Source organism: Bombyx mandarina, chromosome 23 (genome assembly GCF_030267445.1).
Source record: "Bombyx mandarina strain Sakado chromosome 23, ASM3026744v2".
NCBI classification, from domain to species: Eukaryota; Metazoa; Arthropoda; class Insecta; order Lepidoptera; family Bombycidae; genus Bombyx; species Bombyx mandarina.
Genome location: NC_143229.1, coordinates 16,897,478 through 16,912,137, shown reverse-complemented (window position 1 = coordinate 16,912,137; position 14,660 = coordinate 16,897,478). Strand labels below are relative to the sequence as shown.

The 14,660-nt window shown below is 39.5% G+C and overlaps 2 protein-coding genes across 6 annotated transcripts in view; one reads left to right on the top strand and one right to left on the bottom strand.

Annotated features, from left to right (window-relative positions):
- Lac (septate junction protein lachesin) overlaps window positions 1-617 on the bottom strand; it is a 17,002-nt gene extending 16,385 nt beyond the window's left edge. The window contains exons 1-2 of one of the 2 annotated variants that reach the window (XM_089737810.1): window positions 479-617; window positions 331-447 (exon numbers count right to left, since the gene is read on the bottom strand). In XM_089737810.1, the coding sequence (XP_089593936.1) occupies window positions 331-385 (55 nt within the window). In that variant the 5' untranslated portion in view covers window positions 386-447; window positions 479-617. The remainder of the gene's footprint in view (window positions 1-330; window positions 448-478) is intronic. The other variant, XM_028175930.2, reaches the window with a different exon arrangement.
- Window positions 1-14,660, top strand: part of LOC114244156 (uncharacterized) — an 18,198-nt gene extending 3,538 nt beyond the window's left edge. For 2 of the 4 annotated variants that reach the window (XM_089737811.1, XM_089737813.1), the window contains exons 2-10: window positions 7,251-7,403; window positions 7,826-7,950; window positions 8,570-8,736; window positions 9,297-9,398; window positions 10,459-10,554; window positions 11,536-11,613; window positions 12,703-12,796; window positions 13,675-13,782; window positions 14,524-14,660. In XM_089737811.1, the coding sequence (XP_089593937.1) occupies window positions 7,260-7,403; window positions 7,826-7,950; window positions 8,570-8,736; window positions 9,297-9,398; window positions 10,459-10,554; window positions 11,536-11,613; window positions 12,703-12,796; window positions 13,675-13,782; window positions 14,524-14,638 (1,029 nt within the window). In that variant the 5' untranslated portion in view covers window positions 7,251-7,259 and the 3' untranslated portion in view covers window positions 14,639-14,660. Of the gene's footprint in view, window positions 1-2,590; window positions 2,934-5,497; window positions 5,524-7,250; window positions 7,404-7,825; window positions 7,951-8,569; window positions 8,737-9,296; window positions 9,399-10,458; window positions 10,555-11,535; window positions 11,614-12,702; window positions 12,797-13,674; window positions 13,783-14,523 lie in introns of those variants that run through there. The other 2 variants (XM_028175876.2, XM_089737812.1) reach the window with 2 other exon arrangements.

Below are 14,660 nucleotides of genomic sequence, written 5' to 3'. Positions count from 1 at the left end.
TTATAATGCCAAAACTTGTACTAATGGACTTGAAACACGAGCTGTACATTTACACAATAGGGATTTGTAGCCATGGAATATGTGCTTTCTTTAATACTAAACTACTAAAACAATTTAGATCGTAGTAATGTTTCCCATAAAACTGTCAATTAGTATGCGAAGTTCAGATAGAAATTAAAACTTTTTGGTGAATATGGGCGTGACACCCAATTGCTTCAAAACATTGTTTTTGTTCTTTAATTTCTCTATTTTCCATGCAAATACTTATTGATGCATTCTAAAACCTGTTTTGGTATACAGATTAATAATTTCAACAATAGTTTAACTTACCATTATATGTGAAATACAATAGTAAAGTGTAAAAAACGTAAATATTCCGATCCATTTTGTACGTTACAATCAGAAGCTTTTTTAATCAAACGTAAACTGATGAATGATAGGGACGAACATAGATTATACACTTAATATATGGGACGAATGAATTGAAGCCGAATGAATAGGTTGAATGAACTAAGGCGCCTAGTACATGTGCAAGCTTAACCACAGTTTTGCTCAAACTATTGAACATAAGCGCTTGTTGTGTTATTAATAAAAAATTTGGCGTAATAAAAATGCTACTCAATGAAAAATATTTCTTTACTCTCGGAAATAACACGAGAAGGATGTGAAAGCACTAGATCTTTCCACTTTATTATCTATGGTTAACACAAATGGCGATTGTTACTTTGTTACTAAATTATACCTGTTTTATTTCGTTACGTGCCTATTTGTTACATCATAGTATTACTTTATTTATATTTTTTATGTTATTTTTAGATTGCCCCACTCTGCAACCATACGCTCAACGCACTTTCTAAAAATTTCCCACCTAACCCTGTATAGGTTCTTGATGCTGCAAGAAGGTGATTGCCTTGATAAACTAAAATGAAACACAGCTATGAACGTCGTGAATAAAATTACCCATTTACGATAAAGCTTCTAATATTGATAAAACTTATATTATTTTGAACTATGTACTCATGATAATGTATTGTGGATAAATCGCAGCTTACAGAATATAAAAGGCTATATTTAATTGCGATTAGGCTCTTCAAGCATTACCATCTTCATCAAGCTCGTCGATTAGGACGAAGAGTTCGACGACCGAACTAGCCCATGGGCATAACCCACTGAGTTTCTCGCGGGATCTTCCCAGTTGGTCGCAGATTTTGCAAGGCACTGCTCTTGCTAGTACTGGTGTTGTAATTCTCATATGTTGAACCCGTTAGCTCAACCACCCTTTTGCGCGTAGCTGGAATAACCCTCTAGGCGATTAGCAAATAGGTAGGGAAAAAAATTATAACGTAGAACTAATTAAGGATCGACAGGGTTGCTAAAAAATAATTAAAAGCTTGTGCGTATACGACAGAACTGACCATTTGCAGAAATCAACGCCATTTTCTTTATGGTTTATGGTAACTTTCGAATCAAACCGTGCACAATTAAAAAACGACTCCTCTGAAATGTTTTTGGTTTGTGGCGCTAGTTGGTTTTTGTAACAAACCCAAGCTTTGACAAAGAAAAAACTAATTTCTAACTGTAAACTTATATAGTATTGTATTCTTTTAATTGATAATATTTATTCAGTAGAAGACAAAGAATATAAATAAAAATGAAATTAAATTATAAGACATTCTTGAATTCTACCACACTCGGTGCAATAATTCATTTAATTTGTGATTGTTTTAATGCAATTTATAATTGATTTTATTTTAGGCGTTTAAAAAGCATACTGTAGTGAAATGTTGCTGTTCTTTTTCTTATTTTGTCAAGTTCCAAAAGCTCAATTTTTACAGATAGAGTTAGCTATTAGGAATCGTTTGCCAAATAGAATATATAATACATCAAACGATATGTACAAGCTCGCAACCTTAGATTTTATTTACATTTTTTTATTGCCAATGTCTGCAGACTTTTTTTTTTTTTTTTTTTTCCTACCTATGCTGATAGCCTTGAGAGGCTATTTCAGCTTCACCCTAACGTTTGTAGGTGAGCTCGCGGGGCTCAACCGGAGAGTTGCTAACACTGACCCTAGCAAGAGCAGTGCTTCGCAGAATCTACCACCGGATCGGAAACGCGACCCACTGAGAAGATCCGGCGAGAAACTCAGTGGGCTGTCTGCAGACGAAGTTATCACCGCTGCGCGTGTGATATTAACAATGCCAGTGGCATGACCGTGTCGCAGACCTTTCCAGTTGCAGTCGCATTTTGTGTCTCAGTTTTTAAGTACTCTATTTGATACTAGATGGCAGTGATAGTAAGAGTTAGCCTTATTGTACACTAATATACAAGTGAGACAAAACAAACCCAAAACATTAAATACAAAAAGGCTAATGGGCGGTCTTATAGATGAGATCGTTCTAGAGATAAAGAATCATTTAAGGATATCAAACGCTGTGTACGTATAGTTTAAAACAAAAAAAAAAGTCATTGAGCGATTAATTACTTAGATCAACAATAGATGTCGTTATTCAAATAAAATTAAATGATAATAGAGTATTGTTCTCAATATTATTAACATAACTATGATCTCGTGACATTTTATAGGCATTAGGCGTTTGTCTTGTGATAGAGTATTGTTCTCAATATTATTAACATAACTATGATCTCGTAACGTTAGGCGTTTGTATTGTGTGTATTCTTAACCGCATTATTTTTCTTAAATTAGGTAACTAATCGTGAAGTATTAAAATTTTACGGCGACAACAGCTGGAATTCGTAATGTAGGTACCTAAAGTAAAATCAACCAATCATGAAGTTTGAGGATAACTTTTGTTTTGCAAAAATTAGTCGCCCTTGAACTTTGTGATAGGAGTGACTTTATTATAAAGAAAAGTCAACAACAAATACGCGAGTTAACCATTCCGAGTCTCGCATTGCAACGCAACACACCTGTAAGTAGAAAAATTATTTAAAAACATCCACAGATAATACAGAAAGCATAAACAAAACAGAACGCCGCACGATTGTTATCTAAATACATTATTCGATTAGATACACACAAACAATAACAATTTGTTGTAAATTAATAAACATAGCATCCAGAATTTATTAAAATAAACGTCATTTTAATAACAGTTGTTTTAATAACAGTTATTAAATATAAGTTACTAGCGGTCCGCCCGGCTTCGTTCGGGTATTTAACAATAATTTCAAAATATTAGTTTTATTGAACCTATTGTTACGCGCCATTGTTACGGAAGTTTCTGTTAACCCAACAACCACTTTCGACTAATGCGAAACTTCATATCGGCAAACGCTCTGTAACCAAAGACAGGCGCGATTTTATACATCGCCCGTCCGCCGCCAACGTTCACGCCGCGAGCGCTACCGACGCGTCAGTGTACTTTAAAGTAAATGTCAATGTTAATATATTGTTACGCGCTAAAAAATGTAAAAAAAATTGTAAATAACTTTAGTACACACACCAAAGCCCAAATATTTTCGTCAGGTTACTAAAAAAAAATATATTTATAAATAAAGATTTTTTATTGTTTCTTTTTAATAAGGATTTAATGATTTTTTCTTTCTAATTTTTTGTAAATGATATTTGATGTGGTTTTTCTTTTTTTAAAGAAAAGAAAACTTTTTATGTATTATGTATAAGTATAATAGTTAGATATTTCCTGTCGCGACACCTTTTGTGAAGGGGTGTGATGTAAAGGATAAGTTAGGTATTTTTTACATTATTGGAGTATTGGAGTTTTAGTAGTTTTTTGAAAATATATTATTGTTTATGTCATCCGTGAATAAGTGTAGCTTCCCAACACAGTGAAATAATTTTTCAAACCGGTTCAGTAGTTTCGGAGCCTATTCAATACAAACAAACAATTAAATCTTTCCTCTTTATAATATTAGTATAGATAGCAGTATCTTTATTAAAGGGATCTTCGTGCTTATCATCAAGATATAAAGTACCTACACGAAGTAAAAGTGTATTTTGTTTTATATCAATTTTTTTATATACATACGTGTTTGTCATGTGTGCGTCTAAGCCAGCGACTCTCAATCTTTTTCTCTCAGCGGCGCGCTAACATAGTTACATCCTTATGTCAACTTGTCATAAATATGTCACCGTTCTCGTCAAACTCGTCAATCGTTCGACCTACGAACTAGCACAAGGACTGAGTTTCCCACGCCCACTGAGTTTCTCGGTGACCCCTTTTTCTTACCTATTGTAATACCCTCGAGAGGTCATTCTAGATTCACCGGGCGAGTAGGTGAGCTCACGGGCTCAACCTGAGAGAATTTGCTAACACTAGCAAGAGCAGCTTCTCAGTCTACCACCAGATCGGAAACGGGATCCACTGAGAAGATCCGGCGAGAAACTCAGTGGGCTGTGTCTGTGGGTTAATTTACTCGTCGAGCCCTGCCTTAGTGATGACCGGTGCTTGGGGTACCTAAAAGCACCGTTAGTGGATCGGGAGGATCCGAAAAGACGTGTTTAGTGCATCGCTGGTCTCGCTCAATGTTAGCAAACTCTCTCAGGTTGAGTCCATCAGCTCACTTACCAGCCAGTGAGTAGCTGGAATAGCCTTAGGATACCAGCGATTAGGTAGGTAAAAAAATATATTTACATGTAATATTTTTGAATACATGACGTGAAGGTATAAATATTTTAAGTGATATTAAATAATTGATCAGGACTTGATATTTTTAATTTTAAGTTGAAAATTAGCATGTATGGTGTAATGCTTATAATATCGGAGTATACTTTAATAATTAAAATAACTTTTACGAGTTTTCGCGGTCGTGGGCGGCTGATTAATTGGTTCAATCCGTAAAAGTTATTTTAATTATGCCTACGACTCGAACGAAACTAAATTTATAATATTTAAATACGTACAAGAAAGTATTCATAAATATTTTACTATTACTATCGTGCTGTACAGATAAACATTTGATGCGAGCGACGATAACCTTAGTCTTTAACATAACAACGTTTATCTGAATAGGGCCACCGTAAATGTTTATTGAAATTGTTTTTTTCTTCGGTATTTTGCCAGTCGTAGACATAATTAAAATAAATTTTACGGTTTTTATTGTCACTATATTGAGAAGTTTATTTTACCTTTATAATACCTGTGTCCGGTTAGCGTGAAGACGCAAATTCAAGTCGCACTGCCACACCTCAAGATACAGTTAATTGTTTTCGTGCGCAAAGGAATGCGTCTAAAAATTAGATATGCTTATACAAAAAATAGACGGCAACACCAGGTGAGCCGTGAGTTCATCCACACAATTAAATAATAAAAAAAAATATCAAACCGTCAGTGATGGCGTGACGGTAGTTTCAATAAGGAAAGTTTTTCTTAAAGATATCACAACGGATTCTGACTGCTGTCCGATAATTTAATAAAAAAATGTAGTCACCCTAATTGTATGTCATAATAGTGATAATCCCAGAACTACATACATTATCTTGTTTTCGAGATATAATGTTTTTTTTTCGATTTAGTTCTGTTCGAAGCGCAGCACAAGGAGGTGAGTTAAGATTTTGAATATTATGGCTTTGTGTTTGTTGGCGCCATTGCGATGAGATGTTGGTTGAAAAGCTTATCTGAATAAAAGTGGACTGTATTTACAACTGGTTTATTAGTCGGATTAAAGTTTTGGGGGATCGACAATGATTGTGCTTTTTTTTCCCTACCTATGCCTTGAGAGGCTATTTCAGCTTCTTGACTTGTAGGTGAGCTCATGGGACTCAAACCGGGTGCGTTGCTAACACTAGCCCTAGTAAGAGCAGTGCTTCGCAGAATCTACCGGATCGGATCCGCGACCCACTGAGAAGATCCGGCGAGAAACTCAGTGGACTAAGGCTTTCTGTTACCCACCTCGGGCTTCTTAGATTGTGGATATAAAAAATAAGTAGTTTCTTATGACCCCCGAACTACCCTAGATAACCACCAGAAAAACAGTCAATAACCATAAATTGTAATTTGTATACATTTGCAGCGTTGGATTTCTGGTGATTGTGTTTGTTACATTACACGTTGTGATTTTTAGTGGTGTCGTATCAGGAGTCGCCTGGGAGTCGCCAGTAAAGTTGGGTACTTTAGTGTTCACATGACCGGGAACAGTTTCAATACACTTATACCACAGTTCATTCTTTATTCTATTCTTTATTGGAGTTTACTCCTTTAGAATCGATTTACATATATAGGCCCGGGGTATGAAAATTATGGGGACCAAAATCGTACTAGCATGTCACACGAAATGCGTTATGCGCATTTCGTGTGACATGCTAGTACATGCGCCGGCAGTCCGCCACAAAGCCTCGTACTGATCGCGCGTTTCTCTCATTATTGTATTTTCATATATTTGTTAGTCGTTTGTTTTGTGTCTCGTTAATTTGTTAATAATCTGTAGTGTATCGTGTTGTCGTAATATAGAACTATTTCTCGTATTGTTTCGTTTAATTTTTTATATCCAGTAAACTCCAGTCGTGCGTCGGAGCGGACACACACACTTTTTTTTTATTACGATTTCGAGATTCGGGCATTTGTCATCTACCCGTCACAAAATACATAAATGAAATTAAGGCGATACAAGCTTAGTCAAAGCTGCGATGCAACTGCGATTCGAATCAAGAACCACTAAGCCAGGAATTTACTGAGGGAACCGGTGGTCGTGTCGACGGTAGTTGCCAGTCCGGCGTCTGGGGGACGGAGGGATGGATGTAACATGCTCTGCGTCAACCCTCGTCTTAGTGGCCCCGGCTGGGCTCCGGCCCGGTCCGGGGTAGGGTGCCGGATGTGGACGACAGGAGTTTTTATTGAGGTCCAATTCCCACACACCCGCCGCGCGGCTAGGAATCCGGTGATTTCTTCCTGCATAAAAAAGCTAGAAATTTAACAGGACAAGTTCTTTAAGCAGTACTGGCGTCAATATTACAAAGAAAACCATAATTTTTTCGTAATTAAAATTACATACTTTTACAGTTTAATTTTCGCGACCAAGAAAACTGTAAAGTATTGGACGCGTCGCAGAATAATGTTAACGACCATCAAAAAGCGACGTTGAACCGTAAATTTAATTTTAATTATGTTCACGACTCGCTAGAATGGATCTAAATGCTATGTTTTCATTGTTATCTGTGATCTTTTCGATGCGGATGTCATGTTTATTTTAGCTCCCAATATACGATATATTATTCACTAATATATCACACTCAATTCCCGATCCGAAAGAATCAAAACAATTTATTACAGAAATTCAAAATGGAGGCGGTCGTATTCGATGGAAAAACTTTGACATTAAAATACGAGAACAAGTATCCATTGCCGAAGATCGAAAACGACGATGATGTCATTGTGAAAGTGGAGTACTCCGGGATATGTGGGACTGATCTACACATTGTACAGGTTGGAAATTACAATTCAAAATAATTATAAATTAGCTATAATCAACGCCATCTATTATCAAGGGGGCGTTACTAAATCAGAATTTACTGGTGGTAGAATCTTTTGTGAGTCCGCACGGGTAGGCAGCATATATTAAGTGTATAATCTATGGTAGGCAGCACCACCCCGCCTATTTCTGCCGTAAAGCAGCAATGCGTTTCGGTTTGAAGGGCGAGGTAGCCGTTGCAACTATACTGAGACCTTAGAACTTATATCTCAAGGTGGATGGCGCATTTACGTTGTAGATGTCTATGGGCTCCAGTCATCACTTAGCACCAGGTGGGCTGTCAGCTCGTCCATCCATCTAAGCAATAAAAAAAATAGCTTTAGAACTAAAGATAATCGTGAAATTATGTGGCTCTTCCAATATGTTTTTTTATCAGGGTGAGTTTCCGGCTTCCAAAGAGCGCCCCCTACCGCTTGGTCACGAATTCAGTGGCACCATTACGGATGTTGGGAAGAAGTCTGTCTTCAGGAAAGGTCAGAAGGTCGTCGTGGATCCGAACAGGTTCGTGGACATGCGCAAGGTTATTTGATTCACTATAGAGGAGTTATACATCGTGTTCTTTTGGGGAGTTTTCGAATAGGTCAATCATTTTGATTCATGTGAATAGGCTATTGATTAATGACGGTTTGTTCCTTTTTACTTACTGATAGGACGTGTTGTGAATTCGCACGGGTAGGTGGCACGGCAGCCATTGTTTTTTTGGTGTGGTTATCGGAGTCCATAGGCATCTACAACGTAAATGCGCCACCCACCTTGAGATATGATTTCTAAGGTCTCAGTATAGTTACAACGGCTAGCCCCACCCTTCTAACCGAAACGCATTACTGCACTGAAACAGGCGGAATGGTGGTACTTACACGCGCGGACTCACAAGAGGTCCTACCACCAGTAATTACGCAAATTATAATTTTGCGGGTTTGATTTTTATTACAAATGATGCTAATCCTTCACCGTGGAATTCAATCGCAAATAATTGTTAAATACGTATTTCATTACAAAAATTGGTACCCGCTTGCGGGATTCGAACACCGGTGCATCGCTACATACGAATGCACCGGACGTCTTATCTTTTAGGCCACGACGACTTTAAAACTAAGTAGATTGTTTGTTCGCGTTTCAGAGCCTGCAGCCTTTGCGATTTTTGTCGTAAAGGAAAATACCAGTACTGCTTGACCGCCGGTATTAACAGTACCGTCGGGATCTGGCGGGACGGGGGCTGGGCCCAGTACGTGAAGGTTCCGCAGGATCAGGTCTACCTCCTACCTGACGGCGTGTCCACGGAGCAAGGTCTGTTTTTATTTCTTTCTCTTATTCAAACGAGATTATAACCTTAATAGAGCCTAAAACATCGCAGCGTAAACAAAATCTATCCGTTTCTAATTTAAGTTTTATTTTTATCTTTATAATATGTATAATTCTACTATACGTGTGTAGGTATGCCACTGAACTCCTCCTAAACGGCTGGACTGATTTGAATGATTTTTTCACAAATCATCCCGGCAGATGGGATATTTATCTGTACTGCAACTAAACGGCTGGATCGATTTGAATGAATTTTTGTGTATGTATTCATTCATTCATACTATTCGTGAAGCAAATACCTACTTTGTACCCCTTTTTATGAAAATTGCGCCGACGGGGGAGTATGAAATTTTCCACACTTATAAAGAATAAAGAGAAGGAATGCAGAATGTTAATATTATTTTAAATTCTGCTTAAATAATACATTAAATCCTCCTCCTCGTCCGGACTGTGAATAGCGACATTGATACCGGAGTCCAATGTCGTCTTAATCTGATCGGACTAACGTGTTTACAAAAGTACAGATTCGGCTTTGTTATACATAGGTGGCCTATGCGAGCCATACTCTTGCGTGGCGCACGGCTACGATCGCGCTTCCCCTCTACTTGTCGGAGAGAAAATCCTCATCGTCGGAGCCGGAATTATTGGTAAGTTTTTTTTTTTTTTTTTTTCGTACCTATGCTGATAGCCTTGAGAGGCTATTTCAGCTTCGCCCTAACGTTTGTAGGTGAGCTCACGGGGCTCAAACCGGAGAGTTGCTAACACTAACCCTAGCAAGAGCAGTGCTTCGCAGAATCTACCACCGGATATTGGTAAGTAATGAATACGTACGCGCCTCACGAGCAATCGCCACTCCTCCCGGCTTGTGGTGAGCCCGGTACACTCATGCGAACAGCCGCCAACTGCCGACTCGATCTGGTCGGGCCATCGCATGGGCAATGATGCTGGATGACGACCACGACCGCTCTGACAAGAGTGATACGACATACGAATGAATACGTATGTAGAATAGGGATCGCAGCGCATAAAAAAAAACTTCCACTGTTCCGAAAACTTCTGTTATTATAATAAAAAATTATCTAACACCTTTTTTACGCCTTAACCGTCTTCGTCATCTTCCTTTTCTCTGTCATGTCTGTCATTCTCTTTTCCTTGTCTTACCGTTTTCTCTTACTCACATCTTAACACATCGTTCCACACTCTTTTTATGCGTTCGATTCTTACCAATCTCACCTGGCGTTAAGTGGTTACTGGAGCCCATAGACACTACAACGTACATGCGCCACCCGACTTGAGATACAAATCTAAGGTCTCAGTATAGTTACAACGGCTGCCCCACCCTTCAAACCGAAACGCATTATTGCTTCACGGGAGAAATAGGCGGGGTGGTGGTAACTACGCGTGCGGACTTTCAAGAGGTCCTACCACCAGTACAAGTTTCCCGAGCGCTATGACCTGTCCTTTATATGGCTTGCGGAGAGTGCACAGCTTTAGACTCCGGCTTGGCTGTGCCTCTGGCATTGCTGATGTCCATAAGCAACGGCAACCGCTCACCATCAGATGGATCGTGTGCTCATCAAACTAAAAAGACCTTAAAAGTCCCTTGTCCATTATAATACAGGAATTTCAGGATACTTGAGCGCTTCGCGGTAAGAAGGTCCTGTCCGTGTACTACTAATAACTCCTTGATTGAATTTGGTCTTTTAGGTAACCTGTGGGTCACGTCCCTACATCAACTAGGCCACAGAGACGTAACCGTTTCAGAGATGAATAAAGTCAGACTTGAAATCGTCAACAAACTGGGTAAGGTATTACTTAACGATGGTCTGAATGTTTGTGGTGAGGTTATTTATGGTTAGTGTGTAATGTCCTCCAGAAACCTCATTGGAGCGGTCAATAAGTATAAGTACATGTTTATTCGCGTCAGCGACCGCGGTGGTTTGGACGTTAACCACTGACCAACATAATTATGTATATGGCTTATTACCAAAACTGCCTAGTAAGCTAAGCGGAGTGGGGTATTATCATCAGTATGGATGGATAAACCGGTCTTCGATTGATGGGGTGCGAAGAAGAGTTAAATTTTAATGTGAAGATGGGTGGAGGAATTCAAGGCTTACCTGGGGTTGATTGAATACCGGAGCCTATAGTCAACAATGCCGCCATCCACCGGAGTAGAGTTCATCCATACTATCTGGAGCCACTGCGTTCATCCACAGAGCGTTTTCAGAGATCTTTTTGCCATGTACCATCCGGCTTTGGAACGAGCTCCCTCTACGGTCTTTTCTGAGCGCTATGACGTGTCCTTCTTCAAACGAAGCTCGTGGAAAGTATTTAAGGGTAGGCGGCGGCTTGGCTCCGCCCCTGGCATTGCTGACGTCCACGGACGACGGTAACCACTTCCCATCGAATGGGCCGTACGCTCGTCTGCCTACTAGGCCAATAAAAAAACCTTGAGACATAGGTTCCAAGTCTCAGTTTTACAGTACAACGGCTGCCCCGCCCTTCAAACCGAAACGCACGCATACTGCATGAGGGTTACAACTGGCCGTCTTTCTGACGTCAACCCACCTTGGCCCATACCTAGTAGTATATAGGGGTCACATGCGAGAGACTGTTTCTTCTTTTACTGTCACATGTTAATGTGATGTTAATCATCCGTTTTTAGCTCTACAATTTAGATTTTACTATTCAAAACGTTCATTTACCAAAAAGAGTTTTTTTCTTCTGTACCTTAATCGGAACAGTATCACACTTACAGGACTTTAATATTCCGATTTCCAGAGACTGGATACAGGTTGGTCACCCCCGATGTTCTGGAGAAGGAGAAACAGCTGTATGACGTCATCATCGACTGCACAGGTCAGTAATTCGGTTGAGGCCTTAGTGTTTTAGGAGCGTTTTGCTAAAACAGACGCTATGAACACAGATGCTAAACAATCTATATTATTGTAATCATTGTGTATAAAGATTCCATTACTCAGTTGGTGTGCGAGCCCATGACCCACCTAGTGTTGAGTAGCTACTGGAACCCATAATCATCAATAACGCCGCCTTACGAGCTGTAAGTCGGGGGTCTTAAGGTACCTTTCAAGCTGGAAGGCGTTTGTTCGCGGCAGAATTAAGCAGGGTGGTGGTACCTATCTACGGCCTCACAAAACGTCCTACCAGTAAAGTTTGTTGTGGTCAGGCCACAGAGGTTTCCTGCTGGACATGACTTGCCATAATGACTGCTCTATTGAATTGTAAATCCTGAGTAACATGATTAAACAGCTCTGAAGAGTTATATCTGTCATGTTTTTTTTTAAATAAAGTTTAAGTGGTAACTGAACTCCACAAGGTTTCTATAAATCACAGGACCATACAAAGTTAAGGAACTTTAAATTAGGATGATTCTTTAATCGTGTTCCGGTCCTATCAGGACCCAAAGTTAATGATAGATCACAATAGAATGAGTTGTGTTTGATTTAGGATCGACTCTGCTACTTAACCCACAAATGACGTCACACGGACGTATTATCACATTAAGCCGAGCTCTGCGAAGTTTGCGCGGCAGATTTGATAAGCTAGAGCGATTCAGGTACCTGCTCTATTATAATAAATCTGTTCTGAACCGAATTAACCCCAATCTCCTATCAATAGATTCAAGGAGGAAGTCAAAAGATGTGGCCCTTGTGAAAACCGGACATATGTAACTAGTAGCTTTTGTTTTTTTTTTATTGAAGTATTACTGGTGGCCCGGAGGCCTTTCCAGGACCAGGACAGGTGGGCGAGCAAAGACTCAGCCAGGAGGGGTAGGATTTGCTAACAGCTGCCCGAGCTCCTTCGAGGGAGACCTAGCAACCCAAGAGTAACTGCTCACGAATGAATCTACTAACGAATCCGAATCGCGACCCGCTTAGAAGATCTGGCGAGAATTAATAACTGTTTATTATTTGGTCCCATTTCTAGGTGTCGGTAAAGTGATGGAGATCAGTTTCAATTATCTTCGTCACGGCGGGAAATACGTGCTATTCGGATGCTGTCCGCCGACTCATCAAGCTTCGTGAGTGTCTATAATATGTACCTACATATGTTTTTCTTTTTTTTTATTGCTTATATGGGTGGACGAGCTCACAGCCCACCTGGTGTTAAGTGTTTACTGGAGCCCATAGACATCCACAACGTAAATGCGCCACCCACCTTGAGATATAAGTTTTAAGGTCTCAAGTATAGTTACAACGGCTGCCCCACCCTTTAATCCGAAACGCATTACTGTTTCACGGCAGAAATAGGCAGGGTGGTGGTACCCACCCGCGCGGACCCACAAGAGGTCCTACCACCAATACAAAAACAGTATGTCCGTATGACTGCCAGTTTATTTCGTTCGCAGAGGAAATTCCGCTTTAATAGGACAACTTAGATGTATATTCATCTTTTTAGTTTTAATAACGCTTTTATCAGATTCAGACGTATGTATGTAACGGAATCTTTGAACATGACTTTGACCCCCTTCAAAACGTCGGACTAACTCGAAATTTGGTATACTTATTCCTTAATAAGTATACCAAACGGTCATCGGTCCTACCGATGACAATTCAATACCAAAAAAATAAAAAAATAATAATTGAAAAAATCGAAATTCAACTAAAAATGAACCCGAACCCGTCGCTTGCGACGAAAGAGCTCGACGAGTAAACTAACCCATAGACACAGCCCACTGAGTTTCTCACCGGATTTTCTCAGTGGGTCACGTTTCCAGTCCGGTGGTAGATTCTGCGAAGCACTGCTCTTGCTAGGGTTCGTGTTAGCAACGTCGTCAGGCTTGAGCCCCGTGAACTCACCTACTAGTTAAGGTTACGCTGAAATAGCCTCTCAAGGCTATCAGCTTAGGTAGGAAAAAAATAAGTCTTTAAAATCTGAATGATGTCCACGTTTTTTCAGGATAAATCCATTCCAAATTTACGACAAGGAACTTACCATCATCGGCGTTAAGATCAACCCGTTCAGCTTCCCTAACGCCTTGGGCTGGCTGAAGGCCATGGGTAATAGGTATGTTCATTCGGCAAACGGAAAAGCAATGTAAGGTAGCGGTTTTTGGTGTTTTGGGTTAGCCCCTGACTACCGTCCTGGATAAACCAGAGAGCGATTCCACTATCTCAAAAAAAAACCTGGTACCTTATTCAACTTCTTTCCGCACTGCAGCCGAGAAATTTTCTAGTGTTGGGTGAGAGGAATTTCTTATTGCTTTCCTTCCCCTTGAAGTCCCCTTAAAAGCCACATGTTAATATTTACGTTGATTTATACAAACTTCTTGTCTATATTAAGGTCGCTTAGGAGCTTTTCTCTATGCTTTTGATATGAGTTGTTATCGTTCCAATATGATTTTAGGCTGATAATGTTTTTGAAATATAAGACCCTAGAAAATAGCAGTAAGGATCGATAGGTCTGAATTCAATTTGAGTTAAATTTTTTGAGGACAAACATCCGCTGTTTGATCTGATTGAGTTAAGTTAACAAGTTAAGCTTAAGTTAAACTTGTTAAGCTGACAATGCCATTAATTCTCAAAGACGGAGTTCAGAAGCTATGTCTAATAGTTACATGAAAATTTAAAGTTTCTCAATTGCGATAAAAACAAATTGCGGGTATATTATTCATTTGCCTCGTGATGTATTTCCTTGAATCCGTGACAGCAACCAATAAAGAGGGTGGATTAATAATGTTTATAGTCAGTACGTTCAAGGACCTCTGTCAATAATAATAGGAGTAACATCCTTCAATTTTATTCTCAGATACGTGAACTATGAAAAACTCGGCGTGAAGACGTACGCTCTATCTGAATACGAAAGCGCTCTGAAAGATTTAAGAGCCGGCCTTGTTTCTAAAGCCATGTTCAAAATCAATTAAATAATACAAAAATCTTGTTTTA